The sequence below is a fragment of the Crocodylus porosus genome, unplaced genomic scaffold (genome assembly GCF_001723895.1).
Source record: "Crocodylus porosus isolate Cpor-Errol unplaced genomic scaffold, CroPor_comp1, whole genome shotgun sequence".
Lineage (NCBI taxonomy): Eukaryota > Metazoa > Chordata > Crocodylia > Crocodylidae > Crocodylus > Crocodylus porosus.
Window position 1 is genome coordinate 12,200,732 of NW_017728911.1, and position 23,190 is coordinate 12,223,921.

At 42.3% G+C, this 23,190-nt stretch overlaps 2 protein-coding genes across 7 annotated transcripts in view; one reads left to right on the forward strand and one right to left on the reverse strand.

Annotated features, from left to right (window-relative positions):
- Window positions 1-11,324, forward strand: part of APBA2 (amyloid beta precursor protein binding family A member 2) — a 240,618-nt gene extending 229,294 nt beyond the window's left edge. For 4 of the 5 annotated variants that reach the window (XM_019533439.1, XM_019533440.1, XM_019533442.1 and 1 more), the window contains 2 exons: window positions 8,890-9,030; window positions 10,556-11,324. In XM_019533439.1, coding sequence (XP_019388984.1) covers window positions 8,890-9,030; window positions 10,556-10,627 — 213 coding nt within the window. In that variant the 3' untranslated portion in view covers window positions 10,628-11,324. The remainder of the gene's footprint in view (window positions 1-8,889; window positions 9,031-10,555) is intronic. The other variant, XM_019533444.1, reaches the window with a different exon arrangement.
- A 1,696-nt stretch (window positions 11,325-13,020) lies between these two features.
- Window positions 13,021-23,190, reverse strand: part of FAM189A1 (family with sequence similarity 189 member A1) — a 431,966-nt gene continuing 421,796 nt past the window's right edge. For both annotated transcript variants that reach the window (XM_019533445.1, XM_019533446.1), the window contains 4 exons: window positions 21,575-22,159; window positions 17,218-17,292; window positions 15,937-16,265; window positions 13,021-13,609 (listed from right to left, as the gene is read on the reverse strand). In XM_019533445.1, the coding sequence (XP_019388990.1) occupies window positions 13,424-13,609; window positions 15,937-16,265; window positions 17,218-17,292; window positions 21,575-22,159 (1,175 nt within the window). In that variant the 3' untranslated portion in view covers window positions 13,021-13,423. The remainder of the gene's footprint in view (window positions 13,610-15,936; window positions 16,266-17,217; window positions 17,293-21,574; window positions 22,160-23,190) is intronic.

A 23,190-nucleotide genomic window follows, 5' to 3' on the forward strand; every position in this document is an offset into this window, starting at 1 on the left:
GGCATTTAGTACACTGGGTGAGATATATTACATTTCTGGAGGTGCAGGTGTAAGATCCAGGAATGGTGATGGTCATGTTGTGGGGTGTAGTTATTGTGAGGGTGGTGGAGATGTGTTGACAGGTTTTAAATTTCTTGTCTCGGCATCGTCTGGATCCATTCAGTGTGCTTAATATATTAATTGCTTTCCATACTAGACCTCAAAGCTCTTTACAAGTAGAATGAACATTTGTATTTTGTTTTCAAAATACAGTAAAAATGCGTGAAACTTAGCAAGCAATGAATATTTTACTTTCTTCCATCATATGCTTATCCATTAGAGAATTCCCTACACACCCTTAAATTTAAATTTATGTTTAAAGTGTAGTATTTCCAAATATAATCTGTGGGAATTATACATGGTAGCAGATGAGCAGAATTATTTCAGTACAAAATATGTAGATAATCAGGTTATTTATTACATTTTATCAATTTGTTCAAACTAAGTGGTTATGACAGAACATTTTATCAATTTCTATCAAATCAATTTATCATTTTATCAATTCTAAATATGTGATTACTGGCACATAATACATTACTGTCTGTTTGCTACCCAGTAGCCAAACTGCAATAAAACTGACTATTAAACTGTTAGGATTTTCTTTACGATATATTACTGCTTGTCTTCTAACGCACTGAAAATCTGTTACAAATGAAGAAGCTAAACCTGTATGTTCAGTGCCTTTTTTCTGTCCACCCAGAAAATAGGATATAGTTTCTTCCTCACGAGAGTTAGATCCAGATCAATCATGCTTTATTTTATAATCTCTGTGACTGTCACCATGTTCAAGCAATATAGCAAGCCAAACATCCTGGCTTAGTATGCCTTGCCCAAACTTATTTTTTCTCAGTCTGGCACTGTGACACTTTTGGCACCCTAGGCCAAAAGCAGAAATATTTAGCTCCTAATTGAAGCTTAATAAGCCAAGAATTGGAGCCTTCTCTAATTGTTTATTGTCTTAGGAGATGTGTAATAAAGTCATACTGATCTGTATCTAAATTTTGGAGGTCATAGGGCATTTTGCTTGTGTTCTTTGCAGTATGGCCATGTCCCAGTGAACACGGCTGTGCGGTATGTGGTCCCAGATACCACACATTCGGTAATGTTTTCCATGCTGTGACCCCAGGAGATCCCAGGGTCAAAAAAACCCACACAAAAAAAAAGTGGGGCAGCGCACACAAAGACAGTGAGCACTGCCCAAAATGGGAGCCTGGCCAGCCAGAGACCCACTCAGCTTCCAGCCAGGCTCCAATGAGCAGGATTGTCACTAATGCAACCCAGGAGGCCCCCAGGACCCTAGGTAAAGCTGTGGGGCCAGCCCAGTGCTGGCCCCAGCCTTCCCTGCCCCATCCAGAGTAACCTGCCATGCACCAGAGGGCACATGGCGCAGGCATTCCCCCAGGGACAACTAGCAGTGCTATAAGGTGTGCCATTGCTTCTTGTCCCTGGGGAAACAAAGGTCCATACTCATGTGGACGGAGCCTGTGAGGCCAAGTTTGGTTTGGTTCTTTCTCCTCCCAGTGAGTACCTTTTATAGTTATGTTTTTTATAGCTTTTTTTTTTGTAACTCCCATTGCCAATGGACAGTGTTTTTATAGCCTTTTTATAGTTATGTTTTTATAGCTTTTTTATTTTTTTTTTGTAACTCCCAACAATGGACAAAGAGCTGCAGAACAAGGGAGCAGATCACCATGGTGTTATGGCTTTCTCCATTCTTTTTGTTTATGTATCCATTGTGCTGATCCTTTTGCTATCAGGTGAAGACATGAGAGCCCTAAGAGATAATAATCCATATTTCAGTAGCTCTTCTGGCTCTTTTTGTGTTTTGATACTAAGCACTGACAAGAGGTTGCTGTTCCAGGTAAGCTATTATAGGGCATGTCCAGGTGAGCATGCATGTGCTGTTTGCAGCACTGCAAACCTGGTTGTGGCACCACAAACTGCACTCAGCAAACGTGCAAGTGTGTGCTGTGCTGTGAATTTGCAGCACGGTGCCAAAATGTGATACCAGGATGTCCCAGTATTAAAAAATAAACAGCACAAAAAGTTGTGCGATGCATGCAGCAACAGTATATGCTGCCAGAAATGGAGCCTGACTGTTCAGTGCCACGCTCTGGCTGCTGGCCAGGCTCCATGCAGCCGGATTGGTGCCACTGCTGCCCCAGGAGGCCCCCAGAACACCAGGTAAAGCTGCTGGGGCCAGCCTCCCCTACCTCACCCAGGACAGTTTGGCACGGGGTAGAGTATGTGTGCAGAGGGATGCCCTGGGGCACAAAGCAGTGGCACAAGTGTGTGCCACTGCTATTTGTGCCGCATCAAACAAGCTCCTACATGTGGGGTGTAAAACAAGTTATTTCTTGAACGCACAAACGTGTACACAATACCTGATCCAGGGACATACTCCAGCTGCTATGCAGAATGTCACTGAACACAGAGTAACTGTTTTAGGGAGAACATGCCAATATTGTTTTAGTTTTCAGTTTTATACTGTCTGAAATATGTGCCCATATTCTGTTACCTGCTTGAACCATCTCAGCGTGTCTGATAGAAGATGCGATAGAAATGCAGGCTATTATTATTGCCTTTGTGCCACTAGGCTGGCAGATCACATTTCCATTTGCTTTTGAAAGCTCATACTTTAGTTCAATGTGTTGTTTACTGTTTTTTTTTCTTTCTATTGAGTAAAATGAATTTACAAGGTTCTTTCAGAGCATACTGGCTTTTTCATGTCTGATTACTATGTACAAATCCCTAATGGTAGGCAGAAAACTTTTATTTTTAATCCTGGGAATAAAATGAAAAAATGTTATGCAAGAGAGCTGGGCTAAATAAAAATGCCATCCGGAAGATTTTGCAATCTGTGATTAGTAGGTAAACTACCTGCAAAGTCATACGGTCTGTGGGAATGAAAGCAAAGTTACACTTCTGTGCATAGCTCTGCTGCGCCCTTTAACTGTGAAGATGCAGCTGAACAGCACAAGGCTAAGCTCTAATTAGCAGAATGCTAAACTCTAATTGCAGCCTGGATGTTGGAAGGCAGGAATTAACTGCTGGTCACAGTACACATGAAAATGTCTTTCAGCAGGTTGGAGGAAGTTCCTTTCACAAGCAAGGAATGAGAGGCATTTTTCTCTCTCTTATGTTGCTTATATTGAGAAGGGTTAGTGATATTGTATTCAGGGAGAGAGATTTATATAGAAACTGTAAGTATTGTACGGAAAGGATGTTCAGCATTCATACAAAGCCTTTCAACTCAGATATATCCACTGCTTTCCGCCTTGTCTATGACCCACTACTGTATATTATCTGCATCTGAATTAGATCTTACACTGAGTCATGCACCAGGTCTTATTGTGCTTATATTTAGCACTGAGCAAATAGTCAAAGATCAACAATTGATGATAACCCTTGTTGTGAGGTTACAATTAGGATAGTAACTGCCAAACTTGTCATTATGGCGTTCTGTTCAGTATTTATCATTTCTTCCAGATTAAGTTGCATAATAATAATAATAATAATGATAAAATAAATAACTCTTCTGCAAAGTGGTCACTTTAGAAAATGGCAAAATTTCCAGCAATTTTTACCCCATTTTATCAAAAGTATTGCTGTTACTTTTTCTGTTTAGAAATAAATAGGAATGACTGTCACACCTTAGAGACCACTGCTGGTCAATGTAATTTTTTAATGGTGATCACTTTGGCTGCATTGGTTCTGAGGTGACCTTCTCAGGAGGGTGGGAAGTACAAATAAATCAGAAACCTTGACACAAAAGGCAACATTATTGCTGAGTGACTGTCCAGTTTCCACTCTTGGATGCGTGCAGCATTGGATTATTTTTAAATAGCTGTATCTGTTGGGGATGCATTCAAACCTCGTGCAGCCTCTTGCTCCCCACTTCAGGGGACATAAAATATAGGAGCTCCCAATCCACTCCATTTCTTTTGATTTAGTTCCCTCTTGCTTTGGAGTAGGCTTTGCAGGTTTGCTGGAGAGCTGAAAAAGTTGACAAAGCATCATGGGACAGCATAGTAGGTGACCCTTGACTCATTTAATACCATAGCCGCCCGTCGCTGAGTGAAAATTTCTCAGGCTGCAGGTATCCTGAGACGAATGAAGTCCAGATGACTACTAAGCATCTCCCCCAAGAAGACAGTGACCTCTTTAACAGTGGTATGGATAATTCTGTACATATATTAAGGGACACAGTACAGAGAGAGAGATGGCAGCCTATTCAATCATAACCCTCAGACTTTCTGAGGAAAAAGGCTGTGTCCACTGCAAGAAACCATTACCTTGCTTGCTGACTGCACCTCAGCCTGGGGCTTCTGGGCAGTAGCAGTTTTGACACATAGGTTAAGGCCAAACTGAACTTATAATGGTCCCCAAATCCTGTCCTGCTTTTGGTATCTCTCTCTAAGAGTGGAATCGGGGTGTATAATCTCTCAAAGAAGAAAGAACAATTATGGATTTTTCACATATGCCAAGACCCCCCTTTTGTCTCTGCTGAGCAGTCATTTCTCTGGGGATTCTTACTGCAAAGGAATGAGTGCCAGTTGTAGCCATTTACCCCCTGCCATAGGAAGCAGAAGGTACATAGGGCATAGGCATAGGTATTGGCCCTGGCAGAGGCTACTATTTAAAAGAAATCTAATCTTGGAGCACATGACACTCAGGGGTGGAATCAATGGGGCCAACGCACCTCAAAAGTCACCCTTAATATAGAATAAGTAATTGGTGGTTCTGATGTAGTGACTTTTTCAGGCCATGTCTAAACATTTCTGTCTGGCAGTAAAAGCTGCTTCCTTGTTGTCATTCCAAATTGCATTTTATTTTTATTTTTTTTGCATATTAAAAGCTGCATTTTGGCTTTTACAAATAAACCAGTGTCCTTGAGCCTACACTGTACAGTGGAGAAGACTTGCCTTTGAGAGCAGGACATGAGGATTATTGTTGCATTTTGAAGGGAATTTGATTATGCATCAGAAACTGGACATGGAATTAGCATGTGTGAGCTAGGTCTCCGGGCTCTGTTACACTTTATGCTGATTGGGGGAAGGGCCTTGTTACATGGTAATATTGGGCAACTCCTGGAGCTGTTGGATTGTCTGCACATTAACAGCTAAAACTGGTTTGGAGCACTTGTTACATGGCTCAACATTACGCTACTCCAGGGCAGGATTATCTCTGGTCTGTGCTACCCAGCTCATCTTACTCTAAGGTAGCCATGTCCCCTCCCTCACTGGTCCAGATTTGTCCGCTGCCCTTCCAGCACCCCAGATCCCTGCTAACTGCTCCCCTGCCCCTGCTTAATCCTTCCCTGCCTACTTCCCTAGGACAGACAGCACAGGCAGCCACAAGTAAGTAATGTCCTGGGGTGCTGGAGGGAGGAGGCAGGGAGGAAACAGGAGAGCGGGCGGTGGAGAGGGGAGGGCAGGGGGAAGCCCTGAACAGGCCAGGGGCATTCTTACCTTTCAGTCCTCCAGGCTCCTGCTGGCCTGCAGTGCAACTGCTCCAAGCTCTAGCTAGCACTAACACCCATCAACATTTGTGTGGTTCAGAGTATAACGTATAACAAGACCCCTAGTTTCGGGTGTTAAGACCTCAAGGTGTTAAAGAGTTTCAGGTGCGCAGATAATCCAGGTAGGCGTACACCGATAAAGATTTTCTTGGCCAGTACCGATAGTCAATTATTCACCAGGCATATTGACCAGTAACAATCTGATAACCAATTTACAGGAATGCAGCTGGGCAGTGTGGAGAGCAGTGCCTTGCAGGTAACTCTGTGGAGGACAAGGAGCATAAGGGGGGGCAGATCGAGGCCCCCATGGTGAGGGAGGGAGTGGGGCAGTGAATGGGACCTCAGGGCCGGGGCAGGGAGCAGGACGGAGCTGTGGGAGACTCATCCAGGGGACCAGCATCCCAGTGCTTAAAAGTGGCAGTGGGGGTGCTTAAACTAAAGCTCGTTGCACTAAAGCTTGTTAACACTGACACCAGTCAACATTTAAACAGGGTTGTCCCTGACTAAATCATCCCAGTCAAGGGGTTGTTTAATTTAGTGGTGCCTACCCTTCTGGCCCTGTGGGATGATGAGTGGTATGGGGCTGGTCTGCGGGCCAGCACGGAGTTGGTGTGCGGGTGCAGTCTTGCCACACACCTGCCCAAACCTGCGTGCTGATTCTGGTGCTGAAGGGACAACAGGTATCTTCCCAATCTCATGCACTGGATCTGGGTGTGACCCCAGCATGGTGCAATCTAGCAGGCAGGGTCATCTGGCCCACAGGGCTCCCCAGAGGGTCTGCAAATTTGGCAGGAGGGGCATGGCAATTAATAAATTTCTGGACTCATGAGGAATCCCCTGTGCTGGATGCCACAGTCTTACAGGCTGGGTCTGGCCCACAGGCTGGAGGTTGAGTACCAGTGATCTAACCTGATCTTAAAAACTTCCAAGGATAGAAATGCCATAACCACCATGGACAGCCTGTTCCAGGGCTTTAAGCTTGAGCTAGCTGAACCATCCCAGGAGGTAGTGGGGTGCAGGGTAAAGCTCAAGGGTTGCTAATCCTCAAGCTAGTGATACAGCAGCTCAATTTCCTACTACTACTGGTCAAGAGCTGTTTCTCTGTGCAGTGGCACTCAGATCACGTGTATAAGCTGGAGCTTGCTGCTGTACTGGCAACAAGCCCAGAACAGTGAGCTGTTCCTCCCACATGCATTCAGCACCGCCAGGCTGGGTTTCAGCAAGTCAGAGGGCTGCCTCCTTGAGTGCTTCACCAGCTGGCTTTATTTGTGCCTCTGTGTGGGATTCTTTTCCTGCAATATTAAATTAAGAATTAATTATTTAATTTGTAAACCACAGGCAGGTTTCAACACCCAGAGCTCCCATGACTAGCAGCCTTTGCTACTAGATTGCAATTTGGAGATGTAATAAGGACTAAGCACTATGCTGTAAATCTCTTTAAGGTTTTGCTGCATCAGGTCAAATTACCGTTTATATTTGTGCGTATGGGCTAGGGCCAGCCATAGCCATAATCTGAGCAACCTCACTGACTGCAGGGAGACGGGGCAAAGAATACAATATTGCTTTACAGAAATCAGAGGGGCAGTTGTTGCTGCTGTGTTAATTCTCCTTTAAACTAGAGTTTATGTGTAACCATGGTGTATGTAATTGCCAGAGGTCATCTGTTAGGGATTCAGTGAAAGGAGGCTGGGCAGAAAGGTAGATATCAACTGAGGGGACAGTGTGGGGGGGTGTTTGGGTTAAAGAGAAAAACTATTGCAGGAGAGCGCCATGTAAACATCCCAACTTGTATTTCTACTGCCTCAGTATTCTCACTGAGAGGCCCCATGTGCAGAGCAAATCGCCCTGGGTAAACTGACCATCCGCTCTTATGGGACAGTCACAGCAGCCTGTGTATTTACAAAACCTTGTCACTGTGTGGTGGGAAGCGTGTAGACAGCTACCTGGGAATAACTGCAGCCACAGCTGACAGTTTCAGTCACAAGTACATCACAGCAAATGAGCATGAAAGAGAAGAGTCCCAGTGGCAATTACATATCATCACTAGCTCATCTCCTGATGTGTTAATTTGCAGTAAATATTTTCTGCAAATCACTTAGGACAGATTGTTATGGTCTTTTGCAGTTGCTTTGCGAAGTGGGAGAGTGGAAACTGGATGTCCTCGGTTTATGGTACTGGCTGAACATGCTCCCAACAGCTGGCTGGGTGGGAGGGCCCTTCAGAAAACTGACAAAAAAAATCTTGTTTCAGTTTCAAAAGGCCAATGGCTGTGCCCAGCTCCACAAAGCCACCCGCTGTTTAGTACCGGCAGAGCCTGCATGCCAGTAAGGAGGCAGGTCTAATTCTGGTTTTACATCAGCCTCCTCTGTGTGGCTGCCAGTGTTGTTCAGGGACCAGATAACTACTAAAGGATGCTCGCTGGGAGCTTGTGTGCCTGAGGGCCAGGCTCATTCAATTCTATGGATAGGCAGAAGCCTTTAGGGGACAGTTCAACTTTTTTTTCCTGCAGGCTTGATGCCCACCTGTTCAGGAAACTCTTCAGGTGCTGGCATTACTAATCTGGGGTAAGTCACGTCCCCTTCACTTAGGAATCGCCCCACAGGAGCTGCTGCACTGCTAAGCTTTAGTTTTATATAGCCGCATTAAAGATGTAGTGTACCCAGAGAGTGATTCCCATAACAACCCTGGTATCACATGCTACAAGTGGCTCTTACTTACGCAGCAGTGTTATCTTTCTCTCTGTCTCAGGAAACACGTCCAACACAATGTCATTTCAGCAACTGGTTCTTCGTTTTTCTTTGTTGTTTTTTCCTTTCTCATTTATTTCTTAGCTACATTTCTCTGGAGGCATCTCTGAATGGTGTCTCATTGGGAGAATTAGGTGGTTGTGCACCCAGAAATCTAAGGGAAAGGTTGTACTTGGAATGAGCGTTTGTGGAGTTGTTTGGTTTTTTGCTTTGAGGCCACAGCAGCTTCTTAAAACACGTTAAGATTTATATGTCAGTCAGTTCAGTTATTCTTGCTCTAATATTCCCTGAAACTTCCTGTCTGTGGTTCTGGGTCAGATATTGTTATATTTGACTGACTGACTGAATTGGGCGAGCTATACACTGTCTAAGTCCTCCGAAATGAAGTGCAAAATCAAAGTAATTTGGAAAAAAAAAGCATGCAGCCGAAAGCAAATCCCCAGTATTTGTGAATTAGCACACTTCTTGGAGTCACTACAAAACACCTTTCAGTGACATTAACTTTTATTGTTTACCCCTCAACACAGTCACTGCTAGTTTCTTATTTAATGCAATTCAATTCTGCTTGATTTTTCCTGACAGATCTGCAGCTTGATGAGAGGTGGAATAGCTGAGAGGGGAGGGGTCAGAGTAGGACATCGTATTATTGAGATCAATGGGCAAAGTGTTGTGGCCACTGCTCACGAGAAGATAGTACAAGCCTTGTCTAACTCGGTGGGAGAGGTAAGAATGTACTCACATAAGATAGTTTATCAAAGCACTGAAAGAGGTGAGTGAAAAGATCTATAGATTTGTGTTCCTGCTGTTGAAATCAATGTAGTGTTAGAACTGCATGAAAGATCCAAGTCTATAAATCAGTGCTGGAGAAACAACCATAGATTTTAAAGCAATTGGGGCCACCTTATGTAGATTTTTACCATTAATTTTCAAGAAAGATGAGTGATTCTGAAGTTTCATGGCACATATTCCAGAGAAGTGAAGACTTCTGTGGTACATCATAGCCAAGACCTATGAAAAATGTCCCCATTTCCACCTCAGATGTTTCAGTGACAAGCTACATAAATATTCAAAGAGTTGAAAGATTCATGGTGATGCATATTTTCATCCTTGCATTCTTGTTGCATCTCTCTTGCTTTGTTTGGGAATTGTTTTGTAGACTGGAACATCTGTCACCATTCATTGGCACATTTGGCAAAATTAGGGACCAACACAGAAGATGATCACAAACAAATATCTTGGGATGGAAGCAGTCATGTGGCATTTACATCAGTGTCATTTTATATCATGTTCAGTAAGGTATCGGCTAGCTCAGGGGTTGGCAACCCCTAACACATGTGCCAGTGCCTGCATTTCACTTGACACGCATGCCTCGGGGCGGATGGTGGGGAAGGGGCTCGGTCTGTGCTGCCACAACAAGGATCGGGCCCCTCGCAGCTTCCCCGCCATCTGCCCCTGGCACGCCAACATTTAAAAAGTCTGGGTTGAGGTGTTTTTGGCACTCTGCCCAAAAACACTGTCAACCCCTGGGCTGGCTGTTTGCCCAAAATATTCACGGAGGTGGGATTGGAGTTCAAGCTAACGTCATGTTGCTACTGGAGCATTACATGGCTCCTACTATAAAATCCAAGGTGGCAAGTTGATTATTTTGCCCCAGGTTTTAGGTGGTTTATTAAAGCCATGCTGTGTTTGTTGCAGGTGCTAGAAACAAGTGTCAGTAATAAAACCTTTAGCTACCTCCCACCCTTCATATTTCCAAGGCATGTGTTGCACTGTAAATTAATATATATATATGGAGCAGCTGCATCCTTTGGCTACTTGGTATCTTTCATTATTTCTGTTAAATTCCAACCATGCTTGCTTTTCTGAATGCAAGTGGCACTCCCTGTAAATCCCTGATTTAGTAGGAGTGGGGGTACTTGTTCTGAACACATGTGAACATCGTGGGTGGCACAGTCCAAGCTGAATGCTTAACAGTTTACATTCTGCTTTGAAGAAACTACGTGTGTAAGGAGTGAGTGGTGGCAAAGAAATGAAAATTTAATGCCAGTCAGTATTGGAGCAAGCAGGGGAAATGTTTTCTTTTCCTTTATCTGGGCTGTGGTGATAGGAAAAAATTGGCAACAGGTACTATTTACTGTCTTTGGCCAAGCTTGATACTGTGTCATTTAAAGAACACGAACACATACACAGACACCCTACCTGAATTTTAACAGTGCTATTATTAAATATTGTGTACATCAATTGACAGATTCATATGAAGACTATGCCAGCTGCAATGTTCAGGCTTCTAACTGGACAAGAGACACCCCTGTATATCTAGCACGAAGCTCTCTCAACAAAAGAACTGATTCCAACAAAGTCGAAGGCTTCACAGCTGGAGAGAATTTTGTATTTTCTAGGAGTGAAAGGTTTTGAAACAGGACCTGAAGATTCTGCAAACTGAAGGGACAGGCTTCTCTGCCTTCTTTCTTTTCTTTTTATTTCTTTGCCAAAAAGTGATGACCATCTTTACCAAGGACAATAATCACTGACAAAATCTTTGTAAAACATTTAAGTATTTTGCAACATCTTCTAAACCCTTTTCTCATTGAAACTTAAACATATTTATTTGTAACCTTTATGTGGTGTGACGTATGTTTGTCTGTCATGTTTGATAACGTGGTGAATGTGAACATTTGCTGAGTGAGACTTCAGGAAACTGACTACAAAATTAAGCAATTAAAGTAATGGTCAAAACGAATTAAAACAAATCTCAACGCCGTAGAGTGGTCCAACACTTCTGGTATTACATAACTTAAAAACTGGACTGAGCTAGATGGTGTTTCAGAAATTTCAGTGAATAGGAATGTGTGCAATTAAAGCTATTAGATTCTAATGGAAAGAAAACAGCTGTAGTACTTGGTTTCATTATGACAAGTGTAACCTATAACTGCGAGTTTGGCAAGGTGTGAATATAAATGTGTAACAAAAGGAAAGAGTGTCTTGTATGTGAAATAAAGAATTGCCACAAGATAAAAATCAAAATATTTATTTAGATACATATTTATTTTTAATGTTTAATTTAACAGGACACCCTCTCTAGAACTTAACTTGTTCTAGTTTGTGCATGTGTGTTTTTGTTCATTTTATCCTTCTTTTTTAATTACCTTTTGGATTCCATTAGCTCAAACTGGGAAAGCCATGCTTACCTGTCATTGTCTTTTATACAAACATTCTTATTCCTGAGGCAATTTGTTCTGAATGTAAATTGTTTCTGGCAGCTGAGGAACTAGCACCATCCACAGTATTAGAATGTGCATAGCTAACCTAAGTAGTAGTAAAGTTAAGCTGTACTTGTTATGAGATCAGTGTTAATTGATGTAACATTTTGTCTAGATTTTTTGGCCAAGAAGAAAATACACTGTGACTTAAGAAGCCTTACCATGCAGTAACTAAAAAACTTTAGGATTACTGTACGTCAAGGAGTAACATGTTGCATGCAACTGACCTTAGGAAAGAATTAATCTAATATCACTAATAAATCTGGAGTAATAAAGAAAACTTGCTCATTTTGTTTGTTCTGTTGATAAGTTTACAGAATTTAAAAGCCTGTCAGAACTATCCCTGTTTAATTCTTCATCTAAGTGCAGTTGCAAAGAACGGAGATAATTGATCTCTAACAGAATTCATCCTCCTGCCTTGAAGTAAGAATTAGGTTGTGGTGAATAATCTACATTATATTAAAAAATAAATGTGAATGGGTCCTTGCCATTACAGCATACCTTCTGCCACTGGATGGCACTGTAGCTTCACACCAACACAGTTGACATAGTTATTACTTAAAATACTGATGGCTGAAAAATTAAACCTCCCTATCTCTACCTACACTCCTTTGTGACTTTTCCACAGGATGTACGCCAAGTTCAGAATGACAAATGAAAATAACGGAATGATTAAATCCCAGAGCAGTGTTTCTAATGGAAACTAACACTCTTGACAAACACTGCTACCAAAAGAATTTAAAGACATTTCAAATGATGCTGGATTCCTTATGAAAACACCGTATTTAAATCCTTTCCTGTTGCCAGTGAACACTAAGAGTTGCAGTCTGCACTACTGTGTTCTTTAAGAAAGACACTTTCAGGCAAGAGCATCTTCGAGCATCTTCAGAACAATAATCAAACTGGAAAGGAATTGACATGGGTTCTGGTTGAGGCCTTTTGAGAGCAATATTTAATTCCTCAAAAGTGCAAAACCGCAGGGAGGAGGTTTTAGTAATAAAATGCTCCATGCTAATAAACGGAATAAAGAAGTCAGAGAAAGATAAAGGCCCTGTTGGATGGCAAAAGCACATCTAGTTTCGGGTCAGTAGTTGCTTGTTTACAAAAGGTTATGAAAGTCAGCTGGTCAGGGAATTCAGCATTACAGAGGCTTCCTCCCTTGTGAAAAATCATTTGTAGTGAAACTGCAACAGCATCTCCCACACCATCAATAAACTCATGAGCATTCAGAACAAAGCAGAAATAAATCATGCTGCAGCCTTTACTAGAATTTGATAAAGGGCAAGGCATTTAGAGGAAAAAACAGCTATAACAGGGCAGAACAATCTGCCTGGCAAGCGAGAGCCTGTACAACTGGGCATAGAAAGAAGGGACCAGGGGAAGCACCTTTCACACCTGTATTAATACAAACAAATCTATATTTCTACCCAAATCAGGTTTTACGGAAGCAAAGTCCAGAAATACTTTTTATTAAAACACTGATTGTAGTTAAAACACTGTGAGGTACATTAAATAAATACAACTTGTACGTTGTACAACAGGTCTCTTGTAGTTTGGTGGTGGTTTTCTAGAAATACTGCATAGCTGCAGCAGTATCTCTACCAGAACAGTCAAATAAACATTTTTCTGCTTGGGAAAACAGTTCTTACAAGTTTAATAATAAATTGTGTAAAATGCAGGGGTTACATTTACATTCAGAAAAAACATGGAGGTCCTTCTGCTGTTCGATAAAAAGTGGAATCCAAAAAAGAAGTTGTTTTCCTTTTTAAGCCACCCACTATTTGCATTTCCCCATGTCCTTCCCAGACTTCTCTTTCGCTGGCATAAGCCTTCCTTCACATACCTGTCAGCTGTTATCAAAGAATAGTTTCTCGGCAAACTCCGATTAAAGTGTGAGGCCTGTCCCTCTCTAAACTGCGAGTGATATGAGACCTACGTAAGAAGGCAACTGGAGAACTCAAAGCACCACAGCTTTGCAGGTGAAGCTCTTCTTGAAGCCGCTTTCTAGAGGTATTCACATTCTGCTGAGAACTTGTCATGACCTGGTTAAAGAATAGAGAGAGCAGAGAGGACAAGAACTGTTTCTGTTTAGAGATTGTCATTTGTGTAATGTAGTAATTTTATACTCACTGTTTTATTAAATTTTACGTAATAGAGGGACTACTAGGGACTAGATGTGCTCTTATATTACCCTCAAAAGGTTGGCCCACAGAGGATACCAGCCTATATCCAGTAGAAGGGACTGTGCTTTTGCTGCTGGGACCTTGCTGCTTTCTTCCATTGCAAGGTATAGGTCAGCATATTGGAGGTAGGAACAGAAAACATTTCCCCACCTCTTCCTCCTAAGATGCCAATAAATGTAACTCCATTTGTCAAGCCTGGGTCTAACCAGGGATGACCTCAAGCTTTTCTACCAGACAGATTCTTCCTGTAATTCTGACCATAGCAAGTGTAGCATGGTCCAAGATCATTGATATGGTTGGGATTAGGAGAAGAGGAGTGAGTGAGGAAGGAGTTTGCCTGAATTACCACTACATGGGCTTGTCTACATGAGACATTTACCTTGAGCTGCCCAATTAGCTAAAAAGTAAACATTTCAGTGTCTACACGTGTGGCCCTATTAGGCCATAGTAAACTAATAAACTCTATAGTAAATACAAGTACTACCCTGCTGCAGTTTTTTAGTGTACCACAATGCATGTGTAGATGCTGACCTGGCTGGCTGAAACATGAGAGTGCTTCAGTGCAGGGAATACCTGCCAGCTAGACCTGTACTAGAGCACCCTTGTGCCCCGGCCAGCCCTTCTGCCAGCTCGTACCCTGTATGTGTATTAGAAGCTGGGGGAAGCAAGGGGGAGAAAGGGGTGGTATTACTTTCCCCAACCACTAACTAAATTCATCTGAGTAATGTGTTTTCTCAGTTGGTGAACTACATAGACATGGTACAGAAAATGCCCTTTGGTAATCAGCTTGCCACTTCCATTTACACATGTAGCTCTGAAGTAGTCAACTTCCGAGAAAAGGCTGATGAGCAACATGAGCAGATTCACGGCACTGCTTGGGCTTTTAGTGAGAAGTACCGTTTGGTGACTAGAAAACTTCAATAAAATGGCTTTTTTTTTTTGAAGCAGCCATCTGTCTTCGTGGATCTCAAAAGCCTGCACTTGATAAAAATTGCATTATTGGTTTTTGTTTTTACTATCTGTATAAAACACTAATTCATCTTTGGTAGGTCACTTTGTGAGAAGTTATAGTTCTGCATTAAAAACCTAGTACACTGATTTCAGCTTTCTAACCTTTGGGAGTTAACGATCTATAATGTTAGAAAGCAATAAATATGTTAATGGTACAGCATCATTGTGCAATTAATTCTAAGCATCTCAGGATATTACTGCTTTCCAGGCAGCATTCTACTGTGAACCAGTATTCCACTTTGTTCTGCTTGGCAGCTAGCAAAAGACCATCTTGCTGTCAATACCGTGCATTTTCTACTGCACATCAGTTTCTCTCACAATGCTGTTTAGCTATCACCATCCATTTTTAAGGATGCAAGGTACTGACATGCTCCTGGAGAGGGTGCAATAAAGAGCAGGCAAATGCTACAGAGACGACATCTAGAATAGGCAGCTGCTCCCACATATCCATGCTGCTCCCATGTACCCATGCCATCCCTCCACCCATAAGAATCTTAGGATCTTACTAAATGTGGGTTAGCGTGTGTCTGTGTTCTACCTGTCTCTATTACTTTGAGGGGAATACCCTCCTTTGTATAGCTGATATTTTTGTAACACAAAAAAACTAATAAACAGCCAGTCCTGCAGCTTTATTCAGGTAAAGCCCCATTGAAATCAAGGACTTCAAAGTCTGGCTGTTAAAAAACATGCAGTTCATCTGGGAGATTACAAACTGCACTACATAGCTCTCACCGTTCAGTCCCTTTGTTTCTATGACCCCTTCCAAGCATTTTGGCCCAACTTTATTCCACAGTCAAATGCGTAAAGATCCCTTACTCCTTCATTCTAAGAGCTGTAAGAATTCAGTATTTGAGTCAATTCCCTCAATTTTTGTAGTCTGTATACAGACAGCCACCCCTCTGCAAATATCCACTCCCACCCAAGGTTATATTTGGGGTGGATAAAGTTATAAATAGGTGGGCGTTCCCTCCATATTTCTTTGAATATCATTAGTGAAGCAAAAGACCATCTTCAAACATGTTTTGTTCACTACAAAAAAAAAACTTGGCCTGCCATTAAAAAAACCCCAACCCAAAGCCAAGTATGCTAGTAAAAGTATTCTGCATGACTTAATCAGTTAGGTTATGTGTTTATTATAGTTAAATAAAGGCATAAAAAACCATAATGGACCTTACCTGGTCTATAATGTTGGCACTGAAGATGGCTTCTTCCATGTGTCTTTCATCTGATTTAATTACAGATCTAATGCTGTTCACAACGTGTCGTACTTCTGGGGGGAGATTACAATTTGAATGTTCCAAAAACTTAGCCACTAAAATTTTTGTGTCTTTATAGGCCTTAAGATCCACTAATGAATGTGGTCGTTCTTTGGAGATGGTCTGTAAGGCCTTTGGCTTTAACGGTAGATCAGCTTTTCTCGGATCGCTAAATTTTCCAGTTGATAAGAAACGACTTGTAGAGTCCTGGCAAGCAGAGGCAGCCATATGAGAACTAGAAACAGGAACTAAAAATAAAGGGGGGAAAATGTATCTTTAAAAAAAACCAGCCAGAGAAGAGACAGGTGTCAACTCAAATCTATATTCTCTCCTAGAGTTTAGCTTGAATATTATCATACTTCTGTTACACCCTCAAAAACACCAATCCAAGGCAACATAAAACATTACACATCAGCATTACTGGGGACAGGTTTGCCGTTTACTGATACAACAGTGTCAAGACAAGTATTCTTCACCAGAGCCAAGAGGGACCACACTGGGGATGGAGGAAGGTTACATGCCTTTCTGCTAGTCCTGCTAACTACAGTTTCAATTGATATTGTGCGTGGGGACATATATCCATTAAAGACAGGACTGAGACAAACTCGTTTACACACATCTGCCCCATGCAATTGATAAGATTTAAGTTGTAGCTGTACAATAAGGTTCACAGCAGTCCTGGTCAGTCTGAGGAAAGCCTAAGACTTGTGATGGCCAAAATAATTGTATTTCAAAGTGAAAAATGAGTCAAAGGTTTGGGAATATAGAGCAGAAGCCACAGCAAGGCTAAAATAGAGTTCTGGGTCTCCATTCCACTTCAGCATTGGCTTTTACTCAGACTACTTTGAAAAAAAACAACAACCAGCCATGTGGTTCTGCTGCATTATAATTTCTATCAGGGACCTCCTGTGATGCTGTGGGAGAACTATAATGAAGCACTAGAGTAAAAGAAAAAAATAGTTTCTTATGCCCCAGGTTGAGCACTATAACCAGACTGGGAGCATCTGGATCAGGGAAAGGGAGCACTGCCATGGAAATGGTGATGTCAAATATTATACATAATTTATGCATGCTGTTATTAACAGAGATTGGGGAGAAAAGATTCACAGTGGCTCAACCACAGTGCTCACTTGGAGGCTTGGCTTATTTATATAACAGAAAAGCAATCATATAATCCTACTTTAGGATACTGATCCTCACCTGTCTCTACTGCAGCCTGAGGTAATCCTGCTTCCTGATGCTGGCTCCATGTAGGAGCACAGGCACAATTATCACCTTTAATCAGAGCAAGGAGGAGAAAAAAAAAATCTGTGACCTGCTGTTGAAAGGAAAGGAGGAAAATGCATAGTCTGTCTTTGCATCAGCAATAAGTTTTACTGTCTCTTCTTCCCCTCCACCTCCCCTTTCCTTTCCCCCCCAAAAATAAGTGGCATGAATTACATTATTGTTCAGATGCATGTAAAACAAACACAATTGATAAACAGGGACCAAGTATGTACAGAAATAGTCTTTAGTCTGACTTTCAGTTCCAAAGTTTCTCCCCTATTGTTTGTAGTCCTCTCATATGCATTTATGAAAGCCCATACCTTAAATATCAGGCTAATTACAAGTGTTGTGAGGGCACAACTCCCCTGGGAAGCAAGCCCTACTGCATTTCCTCAGCAGACCCAGAAGATCCTGTAGGTAGCAGGAGTCAGCAAGAGCCGAGTGCTGTTTAACAGTCGCACCAACTGTTTCCAAATTCTGCCTGATGCAGGCAAAGCTGCCTGTACCGCTGGGGTTAGGTACTAGGTGTGTCCTGAAGAATGATCGCTCCATCTTTTCCTGAACTCTCTCTTACCAGAGCATCACTTAACTACAGAGTGTTCCAACAGCATGTGCAAGCACATCCAGTGGTACCCTGCCTTTTAATATGGGCATCTAGGATGCCAACACAATGATGCCACACAATTTTTGCCACCTCAGTCTTTTTGATTTAAAGCAGGCATTTCAAACATATGGCCTCCTGGCTGGATCCAACCCATGAAACTGTATGATCCAGCCTGCAGGTCACTGGACCGACCCCATGTGCTGGCCATGGCCCCATGACCCTGCCCTTCCTGGCACAGTGTTTAATTTTAACAAAGAAAAAAATAAAACCAGTTTCCTGGGCTTGGGAAAGTCCTAAGGAAATTAAAAGTGAGGGCTGCTACTTTGTCCTTACCATATCCCCCTTGTGCCTGTGTCCTGTGACACTTGGCATATGGCTCTCCAGTGAAGAGGAGAGGTTTTTCAAGGTTTTTATCCTAAGGTTATCTTGCAACCTTTACTGTATTGGTAATGCATGATGCACCGGTGATAAAGCAAAATGGGCGGTAAAAACTACCCTACTCTTTGCTGCAGCTGTCACTATTGTAAATGGCAGCAAAGGATGGGGTTACTTTGACCTTGTCTACTCTACAACTGATTTTTTGGGAGTTAACATAGCACAGTTAACATAGATGCAGCTCATACTAGCAAGAGGCCATCATTGTAGCTGGTGTATAACCTTTACTTGGATACAGAATTAGGTATTGCTCAGAGCCTGGCAGAATATAAAGGCACCCACTACACCAAAGGCATGTGGTTTATCATGCCTCTGTCTGCAACAGTAGCTTCCCTACTAAAAGAAATCTGACTTTCAGCATCAGGGGGCAAATGAGAGACTACTGCCCAAACAGCCCATAATGGCTACCATACCTAAGCTTGTTTGGGGACACGGTTCTATGGATTTTGACACAAAAGTCCATAAAGGCTTAAACTTCCTTGGAAATAGTGAAATTCGCAGATTATTAACACATTGAATGTAATGGCTGTTGAGTCACCATGGCTACTACGCTGTGACATTTGAGGCTGGAAACTAGTTGCTATGCAATTGTAGTAGCATCACAGACATTCAACATCAAGGGTTATGATTATAGAACGCCTGGCAGATATCCTGAGGAGAGAAGTAGCAGCTCTAAGATTTTTCTTAGATTTTTCTCCTTCATGATATCATAATTTCTCCATCATTTCTCTCTCTCCTGAGGAATATTGAGAACAGTGATCCCGTTCTCACTGTTCTCAGTGGTGGCAGATGACAGAACAAGGAGCAATGGTCTCAAGTTGCAGCAAGGAAAGTTTAGGTTTGATATTACGAAAAACTTTCTCCCTGGGAGGGTAGTAAAGCACCGGACCAGGTCACCCAGAGAGGTTGTGGAATCTCCATCTTTGGGGACTTTTAAGATGCAGCCAGACAAAGCTTTGGCTGGGATGATCCAGTTGGGGATGGTCCTGCTTCGAGCAGGGTTTGGACTAGATGACCCCATGAGGTCCCTTCTAGCCCTAATGACTCTAACCCCCTATGATTCTAGGCTCTGCATCTGCTATAGCAGCAGCCTTGCTGATCCTGTGTCCCCTAACCCTAAAATCACTGGGCTTTTCCCACATTCACTTCTTCCCTGGCTGCTTATGTCTTGCTCCCATGCCCCAATCCCCAATAGATTTCCCAAATTTCAGTTCCCTTTATAAAGACCCTAGATCTGCAGTTGTCGTTAGATGTTACCTTTGCCATGGGTTACATGCTCTTCGGACAGGAATGTCCATGCATAACAGGATGAGCTAAGTGCCCACTAAGCCTCTCAGAGTTACACTGCTTCAGGTGAAAATTATCTCCAGCTAGTGTGAGGCAGCTTGTGTTGCAGTAACATCGGTCTGCTCCATGGGGCCAATACCAGCACCCTGCAGACCACCCGTACCCCAGGATGCACTACTCCCAGGTGCCTCCGCCTACATGGATGATTTATCGTACAGAACTCTATTTTCTTGGGTTGACAAAGCACCAGGGAGAGCTGGACATCTCCAGGAAAGGGTGGGGGTGGGTGCAGGTGAGCAGGGTGCCCTCTAGGGCATTAGAGCTAGGCATGTTAAGGTATTAAACCTTAAAGTATAACTGCTCACAGCACATGCTAACTGTAATACTGCCTAACTTTCCTTAGAGTTAGCTTATGCAAATTGTAACATATAACAACAGCCTGTCTCTCCCCTATGTAAAGAAAATACACCAACTTGACCAAGGCGCACATTGTTCAGCCTAAAGCATCAGATTAGCATCTCAATATTCACTGATAAAGTCTACAATTCCCTAATGCACCTGCACCATCCATTACAAAAGACCCAGACCAGGCCAGATGAAGCTCGGGCTGCTACAAGTCATTAGAAATGTATTTGTTTAATGTGATTTTCAACTAATGTTCAACAAGCTCTTTATCAGGAAGTGACAGGATGGGGTCAATGTTATGACTAGGAATGGAAACCTGAAGAAGAGAGATTTTTGAATACGAGCCTGTTGATCACTGTGCAGTTACTCACCTTTCTTTTCATTTCAACTCCCGTGTTTCTTCAAGGGGGATTTAATTTTAAAAAATGAGCTGTTGATAATTACAGAACCTCCTATGAGGTAGATGAGCATAAGAGAGCTTCCTGTATGGTAAAATTCCTCCACACACATATTTATCCTGCTGTCTTCAAAATTTTCATTTACAGTCCCTGCTAAGCAGAATACAAACTCAATAATGTCTGAGTCCAATTTTCAGACCCATGAGGTTCAAGAGGTTTGGAAATCACACAAGATGAATTTCTCTAGCCTAATGAGAGTTCAGCAACCCCTGATTTCTAGAGCAGATGATGCATATATTTGGGAGATGCTTTAAGAATGAAGCTGGAGCATCTGTCATGGCATATGTGGGCATATCTGCCAGTGGGCAGCTGTAGGAACACACAGAAGAGACTAATCAAATCAGGTCCTCTGCCAAACTCTACTTGGCAGGAAAACAACAGGGATTTAACAATATAGTGTACATCCAGGTTATCGCCTTCGATGATGCCTGTGCCTTTCAAACAGACGTAGACACTTATACTTTCTCTGTTATCCTTCAGCCAATTTATTCCCTGCTGTAACAAATATTCTCTTTCAAAGTAATAAACTGATTTTTATGAAGGCCCTGAATCTTGCTAACAAACACCTCTCCATCCCTTGGGGGCTTATATCAGAAGAGGTTAATCTGAGAAAGGCTGTTTGCCTTACTCACTGCCTTGCCATTCTCCGCAGCACTTGAGCTCCCCATTCCTCTAACTTTTACCACTACACAGTTGCACAATACTTGCTGCTTTTAGAGAGACACATTATTCCTATTAAAAACAGTGTTGCCTCAGGGAAGGAGAACTAGGGCATAGCCTGCCATATGCTACTTACTATTCACAGCCACCCAGTTATACCCAAGCATCCATTCAACTCTTAGATTTGGTGATTACTGTGACAGTATCAGACAGGTAAAGACAACTGTCCATTATATGCCAGTAAAATTTAGAAGACTATTATTAATTGCACCCAGTAATTTTTACCTTGCATTTGTTCTTTCTAAAATTCCTAAATGTATAAGCAATTAAAACCTGTGTGTGTGAATCACCCTGCCTCAGAAAGCTTCTTATAACATGCAACTGCAGGACATCTACCTGTTTGGTCCCACACTGGGTTTTTTTTTTCCTGGACCACACTCACCTTCTGTGCTGGATGAACAAGAAACAGGATCACTAGTAGATCGGACTATATTTGAAATTCTGTATTTTCTAATGCGATGCTGTTGGGCAGTTCTCTCGGGGCAGCCAGACTGCCATGAAGCATGTGCAGGCACAGAACAGGGAGAGGACTGAGAGTGTACAGCAGCAGGCTGGCTAAAGACCCCACAACACATTTTCATTTGTTTCAAGGGTGGCGTGGCTTTGTTTTCTCTAATGGAGCTCTGGGATTCTCTTTCTGAAGGGCTGTAGTTCTCTGAGGAGCAGTCTGAGGGTTTGCCATGAGCACAGTTCTCATAATCCTGGCCTTGAGGCCGGTCCATAGAGCCTCTGCTATGGGAACTGCCATCCTCATCAGGGGAACATTGTGAGTTAGTCCTGTGAATACTGTGATCCAAACTGGTGCAGCTCCTGTTTGTAGCTCCTTTGCACCTTGTGCTGTAGGGTGAAAAGTCTGCAGAGCGGAGAGAACCCTGAACCTCCAGAGAGCACAGATCTTCTGAGGAATAGCTATGATCTGGGATATCAGCCACCTCAGAGACCATCAGAGAGGCACTGTCAACAGAAACTGCAAAACAAGGAATTTGGAGTATTAGCATATTGCAGTGCTGCATGTTATTAGCATTCATTCTTTTATAAGCCAGCAATATGCCAGCGCTATACAAGACACAAAATGAAGGCAGTTCTCCTCCCAAAGAGATAATGATCTCATCGTTCAACTCATTAAACTAAATCAATATCTTAATAATAAAGATGCTAATAAGAAGGCTTAGTATATTATAGATGGCCAAATGACAGGGAAAGAAAAACTGGTGTCAACCTCCTGGCATTAGTATCTGCCAAAAAAAAATGCTTTGGGCTGTTCTTATCTATTGTCTTCAGCTCATAAACATCCTCAAAAGGCAGTACCATACTATATTCTCCTACCATAGCAGGAAAGCAGCCCTTTTTCTATTGGTTTCTTAAAGATTTAACATGAGAGATTGTGAAGGGGTATGAACAACACTTTACACAGATAATCAGAAACCAAGGCTCTGATCAAAGATTTATACCTATCAGTACTAGCTTTGCACCTAGCACCTTGCAGACAGGCATCACACAGCTGAAATACACATCAACGAGCTTTCCAGAGGAGAATCCACCCTTGTGCCACAGCTCTATCATATAAAATACAGAAGGCATCAGAGATTTTTTTTGTCTTGATGCTTCAGACAGAAGCTTGGCATTCTGTGCAGAAACAAATCACCATCAAAACCCCTAATCCAGACTGTTATGCACTTTTTCCTGGAACTATATGAAAATGTGTCTGCACAAAGCTATATTTTCCTCTGCTTTGTTGCCAGAATTTATTTCAAATAGCAAGGAAAAGAAACCCTTTTGCTGGGAAAAACATAACTATGCCTGTGACAAGATATTTTCCAAGGGTGTGTGAAACAGGCCATATCTGATTCAGATTCAGCCCAAATCAGGGACAGTGATTAGATTCATTGATTTGGATCACTGTCCCAAATCAATTTGGCCAAATCTGAATCTGAAGATTCGATGCTGATTTGGAGAATCAGCGATTTGGCCATAGACACAGCTTTAAATGTTTTTTCT